The sequence below is a fragment of the Crocodylus porosus genome, unplaced genomic scaffold (genome assembly GCF_001723895.1).
Source record: "Crocodylus porosus isolate Cpor-Errol unplaced genomic scaffold, CroPor_comp1, whole genome shotgun sequence".
Classification (NCBI taxonomy): domain Eukaryota; kingdom Metazoa; phylum Chordata; order Crocodylia; family Crocodylidae; genus Crocodylus; species Crocodylus porosus.
This window is the reverse complement of record NW_017728951.1, coordinates 59293056-59311535: the sequence shown is the minus strand read 5'-3', so window position 1 is coordinate 59311535 and position 18480 is coordinate 59293056. Positions and strand designations below refer to the sequence as shown.

General features: G+C 43.3%; 1 protein-coding gene across 7 annotated transcripts in view; it reads left to right on the top strand.

Moving 5' to 3' along the window:
* CCSER2 (coiled-coil serine rich protein 2) overlaps positions 1-18480 on the top strand; it is a 144573-nt gene that overhangs the window by 28010 nt on the left and 98083 nt on the right. For 5 of the 7 annotated variants that reach the window (XM_019555804.1, XM_019555803.1, XM_019555802.1 and 2 more), the window contains 2 exons: positions 855-2329; positions 7097-7302. In XM_019555804.1, the coding sequence (XP_019411349.1) occupies positions 895-2329; positions 7097-7302 (1641 nt within the window). In that variant the 5' untranslated portion in view covers positions 855-894. The remainder of the gene's footprint in view (positions 1-854; positions 2330-7096; positions 7303-18480) is intronic. The other 2 variants (XM_019555805.1, XM_019555808.1) reach the window with 1 other exon arrangement.

The following is an 18480-nucleotide window of genomic DNA, read 5'->3' as shown; positions in this document are numbered from 1 at the left end:
TTTTATTTTTAAATACTATATTAAGCTATGAAATCTAATCTAGAAATCTCGCAGTGTTTCCTGCCAAGCATTAGGAATGATTCAGCTTCTTGAGCAGGTGGTTCTCTAGTTCCTTTGTAGCATTGCTATATTGTTCTAATTATGAGCTGAAATTCTTCCACTGCCCATTGTTTTCCTTTCAAAAGCAGCAAAAAAAGTGGGTAATTTATAGATGGGTTGACCTATAATTAGAACCATATGGTATTAGTATATGGAACAGACATGGCCTCTGAAGGTGTTGCATACCTTTACCTGCACCATCTTGGTAGTGACAGGTTCAGTGCACAGGAAACAATGGCTGGCTGACTTGGATCACCATTGCCCACAGTTCCTGGGGATCTCTCTGATCTCTTCAAATCCAGTGAGAAACAGGAAGGGTAGAAACCCTGAGAGCCCTGTGGCAAGTCCAGGCTTCCACATCCCTGGCTCCACTGCAGGGAGGAGGGAACTGTGAAGCTTGGGACACTGTATTCTGGGACAGATCAAAACTGGAACCAAAGGCCAGGGAAACCCCTACGAGGTAAACTGGGAGGAAACCAGACAGAGCTGGATGTACTTATAAAATTAGGTTTTGTTTTGTTTTATTTATTTATTTATTTGATAATACAATGGATTGTGCACTTATTATTTGAAAAAGACAGGAAATTGGTAGTCCCTTACAACTAAAAAGTTGTAAGTTAAATTTAAAATATGTAAAAGTAAAATAAATAAATACATTCTTTCTTCCAGAACACAAATGAGCTGATTATGCTTTGCTATATTGTTAGAGCTGTATTAATTCAGATTTGTGTTTTTTCTCACTTTCTCTTCCTCAGATTCAAGCAGCCTTGTAGGACCAATGCACCTGATTAGCTCATGGAAGAAAAAAATTATATCAGGACATCTTTGGTTTCCAGGTTACCGAAGTACGAAACAAAGGCTTTAGGCAGTGTCCTACAGCCATTGTCAAATGGGACCACTGTTAATTTATCAGGGACTGCTCAAAGCAACAATGGCAAAAGTGGCACCAAGCACAATGGCACTGTTTATATGTCTTCCTCTTTTAACTGGAGAAAATCAAATAAATATCAACTTTGTAATCAGCGTGGTGGTGAATCTAACTTTGCTGATAATTCCAATGAAAAAATAAGTGATTCTGAAAAGTATTCTCAGTCTCGAGAAGCATTTGGTAAAGATGTGCACAGGGTGGGTTTGAATGACACTGCTTTACTAGCATCGAAAACATCCAAGCAAACCAATATGTTTGTATCATCTACAAAAGAATTAAACCCGAAGTCTTTGCCTGTACTGTCTAGTTCAGCAAAATTCTCCAAAGGTACATTATTAGGCAGAACTTCGTATTCTGGACTCAATGCTCCAAAATCTCGTTTAGATGGATTTTATGGAAATAGGCCTACTGTAGGCTTGCAGAGACCTAGAGTTAATTCTGGTGCCACCAGAAACAGTTCAGGAGAGGGTCTGGCACAATCAACAGACAACGAACCTTATTCCTGTGAAAAAATGGTTAGATCGCAAAGTTTTTCACATTCCATTCAGAATTCTTTCCTTCCTCCTGCATCCCTAACCAGGTCACATTCCTTTAACAGAGCTGTGGACCTCACAAGGCCTTATCAGAATCAACATCTAGCCATCAGATCATCTCAGAGGTCAACTTTATTATCAAGAAATACACGGCAGTTGAATATACCCAGTGGAAATGAACCTTTAAAATATGGGTTTACTAGGGCATATAATGCCATATCAACCTGTGGTTCAAAAAAACCACTGTTATCAAATGAATCTGGAGCTGCAGCTGCTTTGGAATACCAAATGACTCATCCTTCTTTCCTGAAGCGTAACGGACAACAATTTACCGGAAAGATCACTGTGAGTGATAGCAAGAGTACAACTACTGACTCTGGTTTCATGGATAATAATTCTGAGATATCAACAAATAGTAATGAAATGGATGAAAAAAAAGATGTAATGAAAAATGACAGTCACAGAAAAGAAGGAAGTGAAATCCTGCATGACAGTTTGGGAAAACATAATTCAAAAGTTTTATGTACAAGTGACGATGTGGATGAAATATCTATATCTTCCATGTCCTCTTGTGAGAAAAATGACCTAAGTGAAGACTTCAGTGATGATTTGATAGATTTAGAAGATCCAAATAGGATGACAGAAGCACATCCAGAAGAAGTCTTTATTCAAGAATTAGAGCATGGAGTAACACCGATAGAGTCATTCAGTTCTCTCAAGGAAAGTGAAAGTTCTCACTGTAATGCTGATGATTGGCTAGATGTGTCTGGTAAATACTTTGTTGAATTTCATTTTTTAATTTCTAGATTTAAACAAATTTCTGTAGTGGAAATAATCTATTATGTAATTCCAATTATTTTTTATTGTTGGGATAAATCTTTTTTTAAATTTATTTCCCACCCCTCCTTGTCTTTTTAAATTAGTGCAGAGGTTCATACTTAACCTCATAAGAATTACTTTTGGGTCCTGATTATATCTGGTTTTGAATATCATATTATCCCATATTCCATATGTGCCCATAGTATTAATATAAGATAGTAAATGGAGGTGACTTCTATTAGAAGAAAGCCGTATTCTATTTTAATGCCCCTTCAGGTGAGAAATGTCATGTCAATCAGTGATATACAAAGTTAATCCAAATGTTAATGACATTATGATTATTCTTGATACTTAGTTTAGTATACACTATGTGGGGCTGTAACTTAATGGATACTCTCTGTATTAGAACCTGTATTCTCTCTGTTACTAAATGAAATTTAACAACTTTCTGGTGATCATTTTGTGTAGCATGCTGTGTATCTATGTGCATGACACTGTAATTAATGCCTGCATGCGACTGAGCATCACAGAGGGACTCAGAGGACTGGAAGGGACCTCTATAGGTTAACCAGTCCAATGCTCTGCCTGAGTTAGGATCATACTTATCCAAACCATCCTATACAAATTCATTGTCTAATCTGTTAGTAAAACTACCTTGACACAATATAAGACTTAATACTCTAACTCTGTGTCCAGCCCCATGGGCACCACTCTAGGTGTGGCCCTGTGCACCTCCCCACCCCCTACCATTCCTCCCTGTGCTGCCGCAGGGCTGGGTGGTGGCAGCAGGGAGATGCTGCCACCAGAAACCCCCCTTCCCCTTCCTGCTTCCCTCCCTCTTTTTCTCTCCTTTCTTCCCCATTGCCTCCCTGTCTCTGCCAACTGTTGTTGGGGGGTGGGGCGGAAGGGTGGTGGCTCCCTCGCCTCCTCTGTCTGTAGTACTTCAGGCCTTCGCAGCCACTTGGTGCGTGCCCTCTCAGCGGTCCACGTGCAGTTGGCTTGGAGTGTTACGGACAAACAGGCAGACAGAGGCTTTTATTATATTAGAACGCTGGAGGTCCAAGGAAGAGATCCATTTTGCTAAAGAGGAAGGCAAAACCACCTGCAGTACGTGCCAATCTGACCATTGAGTAAAATTCCTTCCTGACCCCAAATATGTCGATCAGTCTGACCCCAAGCAGAGGGGCAAGATCCTCTAGCCAGGAGTCTCTAGGTCAGGTTGGCAACCCCTGGCACGTGTGCCGAGCTTGGCACGCAAGGCCATTTTGCTTGGCACGCTGAGGCCAGCCCTGGCTCCAGGTAGCTGCTACCAGCAACAGCACCTGGGCTGCCCCCAGCAGGGCTTGCAGCGTGCCAGCTAACTGCTGGGAGCAGCCCAGGATCCCGGCTGGCAGCAGCTCCCCATAGCCCGGGTGGCTGCAACTGGGAGGCTCCAAACAGCTGTGCTGGGCTCCAGCATCAGCTCCACACCGGTGTGTGCAGGCACGCCTTGGAGCTGGTGGTGGGGGAGGGGCCTGAGGCAACGCAGCCCTGGTCTCTCCCCTGCTCCCAGCACCAAGGTGATGAGCCCGGCGCAGCTGTTTGTAGCCAGCCCAGGCTCTGGGCAGCTGCAGCAAGTAGTGGGCAGAGTGCAAACGGCTGTGCTGCACTCATCACCCCAGCACTGGGACACTGCAAGCTGTGCTGGGAGCAGCCCAGGCTCCAGCAGCTACAGAGCCCTGGCTGGGGGGCAAGGGGCACAAGCAGGGCATCCTGCCATGTACCCCTTGCCCTCATTTTGTTTTTCTGTCATGCTGGCACTCTGGCACTTTCCGAAGTAGGTATTATGGTGTTTTTCGGCACTCCATCCAAAAAACGTTGCCTACCCCTGCTCTAGGTTTATGTCCCAGCAGGAGCATTGGTATAGCCCAGTCACAATCCACAGCCTTGGCTGCAACCAACACCCAATGCCTCTGAGGAAGGCTTAAAAAAACAGGGGGAGGAGGAGCGCAAGAGAGGAAATTCCCTCCTAGCCCTATGCAGCAAACAGCAAAGCCCAGAAGCACAAGAAATAGGTATAGTAGAACATAAGCATAGTTATGTCCAGATCACTCCCAGCCAGTGGCTCTCCATCCTCTTCTTGAACATCTCCAGTGATGGAGTGCCTGCAGTTTTCCAAGGCAATCGATGCCACTGCCTTGCTGTTCTAGTAGTGAAGAAGTCTTTCCTGGTATCAAATTGAAACCTACTTTGCTGCAGTTTCAAGTCATTGGTTTATATCCTGCTCTTTGCAGTTAGAGAGAAAAGGTATTTCCCCTCTTTTTATGGCAGACCTTCAGGTATTTGAAGACTGGTATCCTGTCTCCTTAAGCAACTTTTCTGCTAATTGAACACGTCTACTTCCTTCAGCCTCTCCTTGTATGATTTATCTTCCAAGCCCTTTTATCATTTTTGTTGCAAAATCATCTGCTACTTTTACTGATCTCATTCTTTCGTGGCTGTACAGGCATCTGTAAAAGTTTAAATGTTTTCAGAAGACCTTTAATAGATCATTTTACATTTAACCATATAGAGCATGGCAGAAACATTTGCCATAGGAGCTATGTTTCTAAATTCCTAAGGCGATATAAAACTATGTTATGCCTAGGAACTTTGTACAAATTCAGAATCAGAAATTATAGCTCCTATAACAAACAACTGCTGCATTTTGCTTGATTGTATATTCCAAGAGGAGCTCCCAATCCCCTATAATTCTTTCTTACTCTTACCAGGCATAACTTCTGCTTGGTTAGGGTTGTAGAGCTCTTTTATACCCTCCCCTGCTAAAAGACTGGTATAGAACCCTATTAAATTCTGTTTTACACAGGTAAATTAAATGTAATCAGAACCTAAACAGTAAGTATCCTAAATGTCTTATGTAGTATTATGCTGTAGATATGCAGCTACAAGGTCGTGGGGATAGCATTATGCATCTGCTGATAGGCAGAAGCAAAGGAGGTATAAGTTGCTGGAACATTACGTTTTCTATAATTTTACTTTCTAAACACATTTTCTACATTAGATGCTGGTTTGCACTGAGGAATACATTAGTATAGTTACTCAAATCTAAGACAACTTTGAATTTAAGTCAACGCTTCATTTTCTATACATGGAAAATTCGTAAGTTTGTTAATTTTTCATGCATAGAATCTAATTTATTAGGGGTAGGTTTAAGTTTGTTCCCCTCTTCCACTGCTGCAGCAACGATAAGGATGTAAGCAGCAATGGGGGAAGGAGGAGGACAGGCAGCAGGGGGAGTCGAGCCAGCTGTCTTGTGCCTGAACCCCCTGTTTGTTGGTTTCTCCCCTGGCCTCCCACTTTGCACTCAGTTGTGGCCCCACTATTGCCAGGGCATACAACAAGTAGTGGCTTTGGCACCTGCTGGTCCAGGTAGCAGTGGTTAGGCTAATGGCAGCTCTAGTCCTGGGTTTAGGTCTGGGTTGGAGCTAGAGCCAGGGCCAGGGCTGCTGCCACGCTCAGTGCTGCTTGGCTGTATGGGGCTAGAACTACTATGTGCTCTGTACCTGGGGCTAGAGAGGGGCTGCAGCTGTAACTAAGGGAAGGTGGTTGGGGAGGCTGTCGCCCTGCCTCTGACCCCAAACCCAGGTCAGGGCCAGAACTGCAGCTACAGCAATCTGCCCCCTCCCTTGTACTCAATCCAAGATGAAGATGTTGAATGGGGAATGGAGAGAAAAAAATCCTTGTTGTAAAGTAGAGTATATATGGTAACGATATTCTTAATGTTTTTTCAAACCTTAAGTTGGGCTTTGAACACTCTTTTTAGAAATCCCAGCTGTGGAAGGATGCTGGTGTGACTTGATAAGCTACTGAAAGGAGTATGTGTTGTGTTGGTTTATTTGCAAGCTGAAGTTGTAAAAAGAGCATAATATTCAGCTGAAGGCCGTCTTTCACAATAATGGACTCTCTGAACTTCGTTGCAATTCTTCTTTCTAGGCTGATCTTCTTTCCCTGTACCAGCTTCTGAAGATCTTTCCTTTTTGCCAAGAATGTTCATGGGGTTGTAGAAATTGCTTCTCTTTCTCCCTGCTTTGCCATATCTTGGATGGCTCTTCTTTGAAAAATTAGTAGCAAACACTTTCTCTCTAGGCAGCTTGTGCTGTGGCTAGTTCTATTGGTGATGTGTTAACTTCCCAGAAAGAAGGGCAAGTAGGACTAACATAGAGCCTGTAATTGGAAGTAAAATGGAAGAAGTAGGTTTTTTTAATTAAGCAAGATCTGAACTAAATATTTTTAAAATTCTTATGGTATAAGAAAAGTGTAGGTAAATGAATTAAGCCACCTTTAAGGGCCTGTCATAGTCAAATGTCTCCATCTATAACATTGCTACAAATGTTATGCACATAGTAGTAAATATGTAACTTTTCATGATATAATCAATGTCACTGAAGGATTTTTGGGGAAGGCTGTACTAGCTCTTGAAAAACTATCTTCATGTATATCTGTTATGCCAAGCATCTCTTACTGTGTAAGGTATTTTTAATATTTTTCACTTGTATTTTTCTACGTTCACAGCTTAGTAACATTAGTAATTGCTTTTAGCTATCCTTTTGCAACATTTATTTCAAGTCCCTTTTACCTGCTAATAACGTAAAACATAAATGATACTTTTACTGTAAATAATGTTTTGGATTGACTCTCTCTCTTTCTCTCTCTCTCTCTCTCTCTCTCTTTCTCTCAGCAGTAAATAATAAAACCCAAAGCACAAAGCATACTTCTGGGACCAACTTAATGTCTCCAGATACGAATTGCAGAGCTGGCTCCTCTTTTGAGCTTTCTCCATCCGATAGTTCTGATGGAACCTATATGTGGGATGAAGAAGGCTTGGAGCCTATTGGGAGTGTCCATCCATGTGGAAGTTATGAGTCTTCAGAAATGAACAGTATAGTAAGTATATGATTTCTACAAGTATTTGATATGATCAATTATTAAACTTACTGAAGAGCTAGTGTTAATTTAATAATAGAAATTCTCACAACAATAATGAGGAAAGAGTAAAACAAATTGTCTTAAATATTGGCATAGGTACTCTAATTTCAACTACTGGCCTGAAAAAAATATGTTGATGTACATACTCTTCCCCTTCCCCACCAAAAAAGAGACTGGTACTGAAATAGTTATGTTCTACTTACTGTGTAGTGGTGCATGGAATCTTTAAAGTACCTTCTCTCTTCCAGTCTGATGCTAGTACTCTAACCCCCTTCAACCTTAAATCCAAGACAGAAGGTAAGGGGTTACCCTCAACGTTGAGACTTCTTCACCCTCTTACTTATCATCATTGTTCCTCAGGGCAGGTTTCTCCAGCCTGGTAAAGATACTCCCCTTTTACCTATATTTTAATTTGACTTTAGGAAGTTTTCTAGGTAATAGGACACTGTTTTGGACACTAATGCCAGCACATGACCAGGACAAGGTTTAGTGTGTCTAGAATTTGAGAGAGAAATGTATACAGAACAGACTGGTATCTGAAGAGGAAATTGCTGTCTTTGATCTGAGACTCCAGTGCTGAAGTACATATAGGTGATTTACTGTATATTAGAATTTATGGGTGTTTCTGGTCTGAAAATATAACTAATGGAGAGAGTTCATAAGCACGGCTCTGGACCAACTTTGCTTCATTTAAGTTTCAACAGCAGCCCAGAAGCCATTTTGTTCCTTTTCTGCCAGATATTTATTTCTGGAGTTCATGGCATGCATATGTCTTTCCTCCTCTTTTAGTTTGAGAGTTTCTGTGAGTGGCAAGTGATACATTACTCTAGAGCAGGGGTTCTTAGACTTGAGGACTCTTCATTAGACTCGAGGCACTGCATAATTCTTGCGAGTTGAGTGACACCGAATTTCAAAAACTATATATTACAGTGCTTAGCTCCTTGCAGAGGGGCTGGGTATTGGGCTGGAAGATCATTTGGGCAGGAACAAGCCTGATCCTGGGTTTATCTACTTATTCCCTTACATTTCAGGATACCCTTCAAAGTATCCAGTGGCATCTCAGGGTGCCCTAGCACTGTGGTTGAGAATCACATGGTCTGTATAGTTATGTAGCATCTAAATATTAAAAACAAGTATAGAAGCTGTAACCATAGTATCATCTTCAACAATGATGTATTTATATCAAAGGAGGTGATCACTGTTTTAAATAAGAATCATGTAGGAAAGGCTTGTGTGTTTGAAGTAGTACTGGGATTAAATGTAGCAGTTTTCTTACAGTCAGTACTGGATCAATCCCTCAGTTTGAGTTCTGAGGATGACTATGCAGTTTTATGAAAAGTGACTCTGTGGCTCTAGCCATGTTTATTTGAGCAGTTTCAATTGGATGTTACTATTTTCCTGTCTTAAATAACTGTGCCAGAGATAACTGCTTACTTCCTGTAGTGAATGATACATTTTTGGAAAAAAGCACTTTGATATTTTTCAGGATGCAAGAAGCTATATGGAAATTAGTGTTAATAATATGTCAATATTGTATGGTAATCCAAAAGAGATCCCATGCAAAACTATGCATGTCTTTAAAACTTATTTTATGAAGATTCTTAAAAGTAAAATAGGATGTTTGTTGCATGTTAGTAAATGCATAGACAGTGGTGGTAGTAGTATGAGTTTATTTACAGCATTTGCTTTTTTAAAATACATATATGATACACGTTTGAGAGATTCTATACAATCTAGTAGAAACTTTCAGAAGTAAGGAATTCTGCTTTGCTTTCCCATGTCCAGTGGGGTAACTAATCTGATACAGGTCTTTAATATCCATTAGTGAATAGGAGTTGCACATGGGCTTTTGAAAAGGAAAATTTACTGTGAAGTGGTTCAGTTTAGACGCATGTTTATACACAGTTTGAATACAAACATTGAGAGTAGTAGTACACGAACTTAATAAAATTCCTTGCTGTGAGGGTCTGCATAATGAAGTGTGGTGTCATATTTATGGAAACTGATTATTTGTGTGTCTCCCTGTGTCATAAGAAAAGTATGTTGGTATTCAGGGCTTGAAGCTGAAAGAACAAATTTATTACAGGGTGTTTTTTATTTTATTTTCTTTTTACCATAATAGGATTCATTACTGAATTTAGATATTAATGTCACTTTTTGTATCCATTTTAATGCTTAATCTATTATTGGGGGGGGGGGGGCGTTTCCCAACCTTAAATGAGATAAATATCAATAATGCATCTTTTTATTTTTATTGCGCAGGTACGCATTCATCTATCTTTAGCATTTTAAGTGCTTTTTGAAATTTCTTTCAGTGATTCTATCATCCCTGTTATGTTTACTCAGCGTGATACTGAACTGCATCTGTCTTACTGAGCTGGGCAGGACACACAGGGTTCATACATCTCTCAGTGCTCCCTGTGCACTGAGCTGATTGTCGGCTGGGGCCAGGGACCTGTTTGGTTTTGAGCCCAAATAGATAATCGGCCAATTTGGTTTTATTTTGCTGCTGCAAGAGGAGCATAGACTCCTCCTATCCAGGAAGTAACACGTGATTGGGATCTAATCCATGACCCAAAAATTGTGTGTCCTGCCATGTAACTGTGTCATGGTATAGTGGTTGGGATTGAGGATTAGATCTTAACACATTTTAAAGTGAACATCTGTCAGGTGCCTTACCTTAAGTTTTCAGAAACATCCAGAAAACAGTGACTATACAGACACTTTGGATATGTTCCTGCTCCTGGATCAGTATGTTAGGGGACTATAGTAAATATGTTTGTGGCACAACTATTTTTGGTTCCCTAACTGGGCCTAAGCAGTTGGTGTTGAGATGTGTTGCTCAGCCAAATTGTATTGAAATGTTTTTCATCTTTTTTCGTTAAATGATTTTTAAAAGGAAAAAAAAAGTGGTGTTGCTGCTAAGGATAGGCTGCTCTGTGATAGGAAGCTGACTCTCTTCCATTTCATGACATTGAAAATATAATTTCTGTTTTGATCTTTAGTGTGCAGAAGGAAGTTAAACCCTTCTTCCCCCCACCCTGAATTAAACAGGTTTATAAAACCATAAGCCATTGTATAGTTGATAGATCTGATTTCTCAGAAGTGGAGATAGGAAGAGCCTGTTTCAACAGAAATGTGTGTGTGTTCGTGTATTTCCACTCTTCCCTTCCTTCCCACAAGACAGCCCCTTTTTTCTTGATTTAAGCCTGATGATCAGCAGTGATGTAAAGTAAAGCCTAGTTCAGCAGATTTGTGTGGTGTTCAGTTGAAATTACCTTTTACAAGATAGGGAGTTGTGTATCTTCTGTGGCTTGAATAGACTTTCTGTTTCTAGTCCAAATTCTGAGTCTTCAGCATCATTCTGAGGTTTTTCTAAAAAAAAAAAAAAAGTCTTTCTGGTGAATTTGAATATTTGTAAAGCGTTTGATTTCCTTGGACACCTAGCTAAGTGTAAAGTATTCAAATATATGTATAAAATTTTCCTTAACCTGCTAAATAGCTCTTGTGTTTCCATGCATTATTATTATTATTTCCCGTCCCCACTCTGTTCTTTGAGATTATTTTCTTTTTTCCTTGCACTGAAAGAATAACACTAATGTGATTTTAACTTCTTTGATTAGAAATATATGGACGTGGTCTAACTGTGTGGATTGGCTAGTTTTTCTTCCTTTATGGATATTTCTTCTTTTAAAATATCCTTTTAAAGTTATGCCTTAGCTTTTTTTCTTACACTTTCTACAGTTGTTCATCCTCTGTATTTGAGTGGCATCTAGGCATCAATGTTGTTCCTTTTATTTTAATAACAGAAAATTGATGCCTTAAAGTCAAATCCTCATGGCAGGAACAGACCAATTATATCAGTATTGCAGACAGTATATAAAATTAACCTTATTAATCTAATTAACACATCTGGCCTATATTTTTTTATCTTTAAAACTTGACTTTGGAAACAAGTTATAATTGGCAGGAATATAAAAGAAGACCTATAGTGGTTCCCCAAATAATTACCATGCCTTTGTGAGCTTGCTTTATGCTTAGGGTAGTAATGGAACTCCTTTACAACAGACTTTCCAGCATGTTAAACCTAACCGCAAAGCGATGCCTGGGTGCTTAAGACTCCTTAGCTTAATTGCACTCCTTTTTTGTACCCCCTGACAAAAATGTTTTATTTAGATTTGCTTAGTTGTGCTTAATCAGGTAGAAGCTGGCAAGAATTAGCTTTTTTCAGTGAGGGTTAAATGTCTGATATTGCACCGTGACCTTTATAATTGCTACTCGATGCAGACATCATCTAGTTTTAGAGTAGCACAGTAAACAAAACCTTTTTAATCTTATTATGTAGAATGTGACCCTGGGCTTATCTTTCAGTGTGTTTTTTTTCCTTTTAATAGTTTAATCTTTACTAGCCAACTTTGCTAAACCTTTGCTTTTTTATATTTTGTTTGGAAAAATATTCCGTGTCCATAACTTAAAATAAACCATACAGATCTTCCCCTGCCCTACACCTTCTTCCACTTCAAAACAAAGCAATCCAGATATCTTGCTGTTAAAAGATTTCTCATAACTGTTTTATCCTGCCATGATAGGCAAATGATTGAAAAATAATGGTGTCAGCATTAAACACAATAGTCTTTGTCTATATTTAGTGCTACCTTGTAATTAACGCCACTGGAAATGTTACCTTGTGTTAAAAACAATGTAGAGCAGTCCAAGGTAAGGAACCTGTGCTGACTGTAGTTCCTTCAGGTATTTTTACACAGCTCTAAGAGCTGCTCTAATGAAAGCACCTGCAGCATCTTATGTATCAGCATCCCCTGCAACACCTGGCAGCTGTGGGACGTCTCGTCATGGCAGCCACGAGGCACAGCTGCAGTCTCTGAGTCCTGGGGATGTGTGGTATGCCGGGGAAGCTGGGAGCACACCACATACCCCTGGGGCTGGGAGTCAGTAATGGCTCTGATCCCCTAGCTGTTGGGGCTCTATGCATTTCTGCAGCTGGGAGATCATAGCTGCTACTGTCTCCCAGCCGCAGGGAATGTGGTGCATCCCTGTGGCTGGCAGCCCCAGGAGCTTGTTTCTTGCTGGTGCAGGGGGCAGCAAGGCGCGATGGGATCTAATGCCCAATCTCACAGTCATGCCTCCTGCTGTGTGTGGGGGCGGCATGGTAGGAGGTATGTTTGTGTGGATTGAGCATTGGATCCTATTGTGCCATTTCCTGCATGTGTAGAAGAGCCCAAATATAACATTGAAATAAGGCTCAAGTTCCCACCCTACTGCCCTCCTCCAGGGCCTCCATAGCCCAGCAGGTATGACTCAGTGCTTCAGGGAACAGTGGGATGGTGGGGAGCCAGGCTCTGTTCCACTGCAGCAGCTGCTGCCTCCTGCCAGGGGCAGGGGGATGTGGACTGAGGTCCCTGGCCCCGTTGTCCTGGCAGTTGTGTGGCGGAGTGGGGGGGAAAACTGCTTGCCACTGTAAGCTCCATGCTACCCTGGTGAGGCATCCCTTGTAAGCATGGCAGCAGCAAGGGACACAATCCTGCATCACTGTCCCTGCTGCTGCCATAAGGCAGGGGACACCTTGACATGGCAGCACGGGGCTCGCAGCAACAAGCAGCTTTCCTGTGCAGTCCCACTGTTCCCTGCAGTGCCGGGTCACACCTGCTGCATGGCAGCCGGGCAGGCAGTCCAAGCCCAAAGCAGGCAGTCCAAGCCCGAAGCAGGCAGCTCGCCCCCACCTCCACCCCCTGCACAGATCTGGGGGGGGCATGGGCTCCTCTTACCCCCTCCAGGAGTACGTGCAGCAGTGGGGAGCCGGCCCCACCCCGCCCACCTCCTGGAAATGTTGCCCGTGTCCCTGTCTCACTCCCTGCTGGGCTGTGCAGCTGTGCATTGTGGCCCTGGGCCCCAAGCCTCATGTACCACCTCACTGGGCAGCAGCCCCAGCTCTGCCCACATCCTTCCCTCCCTATGGGAGCCTCAGTCCCCAGCTACATACCTGCGGGAGCTGCTCTCCAGGCTGTTTGGCAGCCATGTGCGTATATATGCACATAGCACCCCCTTCCTGACTGTCCTCCTCCCACTACCTCCCACTCCCCTGCAGGCTGGAATTCTGCCAGCCTGCAGAGAGCTCTTTGTAAAACTGCAAAATCCATAGGTTTCTCCATTCAAATGAGAAATCCGTGCTTTCCTCCAGTAAAGGGAAAAACTGCTTTTCCTCCATTTTCTCATGGTAAACGGAAAACCTGGATCCCTGGTAATGACAGTGTGTAATGGCCATGAGGAAGTCATTAAAACCACCCAAGATCAAAATATGTTTAAGTGGGCAACCTTGGGCAGATGTGCAGATTTGGTCTGAACAGTGACTCAGATCCTCAGTGATATGTTTGATGGACTTATGTGGACTTGCAGTATAAAGACTATTTCTGGGTCTGCCTTAGAGTGACCAGGAGATATCAGTGAGTTGGCTGGTTTCCTTATCACATTTATTTACTTTTCTTCCAATGTTATGAAGAGGATGTTGTGGGCTTATGGTGGTTTGGGGTGACAGAGGTGGGTCTTAGATTGTGGGAGTCATGGAATAAGTCTCCATTTATTAGCAGGGGTTTTTTTCTTGTATGGGGAGCAAGGTGATACCTTTGCACCTGAAGTTGCTTACCTGAGGTCATGACGTCTGGATTTCTAGGTCAGGATTGTTTTGGTGTGCCTTCCACTCTAAAAGGTCAGACAGGCTGCTGAGCCACCAGCAGGTGGGGGTCAGGCCTAACTGGAGGGTCAGCTGACTCGGGGACTGGCAGGTGAGGCTAGGCCTGATCAAGAGAGCCACCTGGTTACAAGGGAGACCCCTGATTGGAGGAGGGCTGGGCCTAGAAAGGGTATAAGCCCAGAGCCTGAAAGCAGATTTGGCAATAACAGCTTGGTAGCTGGCAAAGGAACATCACCTAGCAGGAGGGCTGCAGCTCCTGAATGCCAGCAAGGAGAATGACATCCGGGGTTTGTGTAGGAACTAAGGGGATGGATGAGGTTCCTGGGGACCCTGTGTGGGGTCTAGAGCCCTGAGAAGGAGGCTGAGTGCCTGGGCCTGTTGAGAGGTCAGATGAGCCCTGAGAAGGAGGCCGAATGCACAGGGGCCTAGTGAGAGGCCAGGCCAGGCCAGAGGGAGAACTGTGTGCAACAGGGGCCTAGTGAGAGGCCAGGAGAATGAGGGACTGAGTGCACAAGGGTCTAGTAAGGAGCGAGAGAAGCCCTAGAAAAGGGACTGTTAACGAGCTAGGCGAGCCGTGGGAGAAGAGTTGGATTTATGAGAGATCTAGGGAAGTGCCTGGGTGAACTCAATGAGTGTGGAAGAGCATGGGGTCCTACTGAGGGGCACGGATGAGCTCAGAGAAGGAAAAGGGGGCGGTGGTAAGAAAGATCTATTGGGAGCTCTGGGTAAGTGCAGAGAGAGAAGGAATGGCCTATGGAGGGGCCCAAGAGGGTGAATCCATAGAGAAGAGCGGGCTGGCTGCTTGAGGACTGACCCTGGGAACCTTGACTGGTCCAAGCTGGGGCCAGGGCCCAGGAAGGGCCGAACGGTGAAGTAGCCCACTGCGAGAGACCACCAAAACCAGGATCCTGAAGTCTCAACTGGCCTGGAGATGGATCTAGGGCCTATGAAAGCCCAAGGCCCATGTATGGGGGCCAGAACTGAGAGGGATGACGACAGCTGGTGCTAGGCTGTCTGAGGAGGTGGGATCGAGGACAGGGGTCCGAGACTGAGCTGGGGCCCAGAGATGGAGGATTTGGAGTGGAGATGGAGCCAGGGCCAGGGGCCTGGTAGTTAGCAGCCTAGGAGGGGTGTGCAGGACATCCAGATGGAGCTCAGAGAGGGGCATGTAAGATCAGGTATGCCTGAAGACTGATCCTGGTTAAGACCTGCAACTGCATCCTACTGGAGCTAGTTAGCATGATGGGGCTGCTTGTGTCAATGCAACCCCCATGAAATGTCACGTGTGTGCCACTCCAGGGAAAGGTGAGGTGCCAGAAGGCTTCAGCTCCCACTGTCTTGTGGCTTACCCTGTACAGGGGGAAGGCTAGAGGAGCACACCCCAACAGAAAAACACTTGGCATGGAAGACCAGGTGGACCATGGTGAGGTCCAGAGGCCCAGTGATGGGCCAGGGAAGAACAGGACTGCGTTAGTCCAGAGGCCTGGGGAGAGGCCCAGTGAGAGAGGCCTTAGCCTCTTAGTGAGGCCCAGGAAGATGAGACCCGAGGGCCTGGAGAACATTCGGAAAAGGGGAGAACAAGATGGGTCCAGGACAAAGGACCAGAAGGGGCTGGTGCAGCCTATGGGCCAAGAGAGAGTCTTGAGGGGCCTGGTAGCTTAAGGAGTGGTTGCCTGAGATCGAGGGGTCTGGCAACCTGAGGGCCTGAGAGAGAGACCAAGGGTTTTGAAGGCCCAAAGTGGGACTGAGAGGCGCCAAGGTGTCAAAAGGCCCAGTGAAGGGCTGTTTCAGCAGTTGGTTGAACATTGATAAGGATGCCATCTGCAAGGCATGGGACATGGTGTAGGGAAGGTATGGAGCCATGTGACTGGCCCGTAAGGCCACAACCACAAGTCAGGTAGTTGTTATGATGAGATCAGGGCAGCTTCCCAGAATATTTATGTATATCTATTACTATCAAGGTATGGCGTGAAAGAGCAGGGTAAACTGCCCTTAGTGGGGTAATTTCAAAAATTTTTCGGGTACTCCACGACAGATGTCCTCAATCGAGTGCACCCATGATGAGTTTGTCTTAAAAATGTGTAGGGCTGCAGTGTACTGGTCAGGCTATAATTAGCAAATACTTACATGTCTGCTACAGGTTTGGTAAACAGTGTAGAGGGCAGGTTTTGAGAAAGCAACTCTCTTCACAAATCTAGCAGGGTTCCTCTGTTATCTCCTGAGTAAATTTTAACTTTTCCTAGTTCTGTTGCTCTGCACAGGCAATTTCATGATGGTGAAAAAACAGTTGATTTCTTGCTGTACTGTTTTTTTTCTACCCCCAGGTGACCTATGCTTCTGCACTTCCTCTTGACTCTAGAGCTCAGCTGTTATGGCATTAGAGAAAATGAAGTTTTACTAGTTGAAGGGTGTCATTTATATCACCTGGAAGTGTGGCATTTATAGCTCTGTCATGTATGATGCCTGTGCCCCAAGGTGTCACCTACTTCATTAAGAGGTTGTATGGTTGTATAATCAGGTGCAAGATTCTTGTCGTGTCACTATGAGAGGTATGATATTTAGTGAACAAGCCTTGATGGCACATGCCCTTTTATCCTTTTGGATAGGAAAACGATCCAAAAGGATAGTTTATATGCATCTGCTATAGTAGCTTGATTCAGAACTGAGTGTCTTCATGCTACTTCTTTATAGTATGGGTGAATATAGCAATAGTAAACTAGATTTTTCTGGATTGTAATCAGTTGAATGTAAGTGTGTTTATATATGAGCAGCAAGGCTACTCTGATTGTACTGTAACTAAAGCTTGTTGTACTAAAGTTTTAGGTAATGTGTCCCTCTTACCATTTTTAAGCATGGGGACACTGATACACAAGATGCTGGAGTCTGCTCTGAGGCGCTGCAATTAAAGTGCCCTTGTTACCAATGTTAAGCACAGCATTGCTGATGCATAAGATGCTCTGGGCGCTTTAATTAGAGTGGCTTTTGGAACCACTCTTAATTAAAGTGCCCCCTCCCTACTCCCAGAACACATATACAAATGCCCGAAATTCACAAGTTAGGGATGAGTGGTAAAATACTGGTATAATTAAGTGTTTCCTTTTATTTCAAGGGCTTAAGTGAGTTTTCTGGCACGAACTTTTAATTCTCTATGAATTTTTTTAAAACAAGATCAACTTTTAAATCATAATGTTATTTAGAATTTTTCTTTTGCACTTTTTGTTTACCCTTATAAGTGATGTAATACCTCAGTAGCAGAAAAGTTTAATGTTTTTCAACATTTTTGTATTTCAGTAATAGTACTGATTGGAGTTCACTATTTTTGCATGACACAGTTCTTCCAGGTCTTCCATGGGGCTCTCAGTAATTAAAGATAGCAGGCTGAAACTGAAGAGAATAGATTGGAGTATGCATAGAAAATAAGAAATGGTGAGGCTGGGCCTGTGCTTGTTTGATATTTCATTCCTGGCCTTGCTGAAAGTTCCTCCCTAATGTCAATAGAAAATCTTTTTTGAAATATGAAGAACTAGGACATGATTAGGAGGGTGTTGCATCAGAAAATGAATGTCAGTCAGTTTAAAATCCAGATTGTTTTCATATTTAGTGTTGTAATTCTTTTATATCAGTTACAGCAGTGGTCTAAATGGCACATATACTTTTTGTTCTGCTGAATAATGTCTTAGTTGTTTGAGTAGTGAAGACTCCTAATTTTAAAAAAATCGTATCAGGTGTTACAGTTGAATTATAGTATTTCCTCTATTTAGTCTAAGCTTCAGTGAGTTTTGACTTCGTTGACCTTCTGTGAATCCTTATAATCTTGCCCTGGTCTTATAGGGACTGGACCCAATGATCTCACTGTGGAGGATTTCCATCCCAGCCTCATCCAGGTCTCCTTCACTAGTTTTTGTTGTTTTTCCTCTCTCTCCTTCTCGACCTGTCTATCCCACAGGTGGATAAGCAGCTCATTGAAGTAAGTGAGAGAAGTCCCTTTGCCTATGTGACTGGCGTCACATATCTGGGTGGGGGCTTAAACTCCCTATTGTTCTAAGCAATGGCATCATGACTGGGAGGGGAGGCAAATGCCACTGTCTGCCCGGCAACCAGTGATGCATTTCCAATTAATTGGGTTGTAGCCAACTTCAGCTAGTCTCCATTGGACCCCAGAGTGAGGTCAAAAGAATCATAGAATCAGTGAGTTGGAAGGGACCTAGACATACCATCTAGTCTGACGCCCTGCCATGGGCAGGAAGGAGCACTAGGGGTGGCAGGGGTCATAAGACCCCAGCCAGATGCCTATCCAGTCTCCTCTTGAAGATCTCCAGGGAAGGTGAGAGCACCACCTTTCTGGGAAGCCTATTCCATGTTCTGGCCACCCTTACCGTGAAGTAGTTCTTCCTAATATCTAACCTAAACCTGTCTTCCCTCAGCTTGTG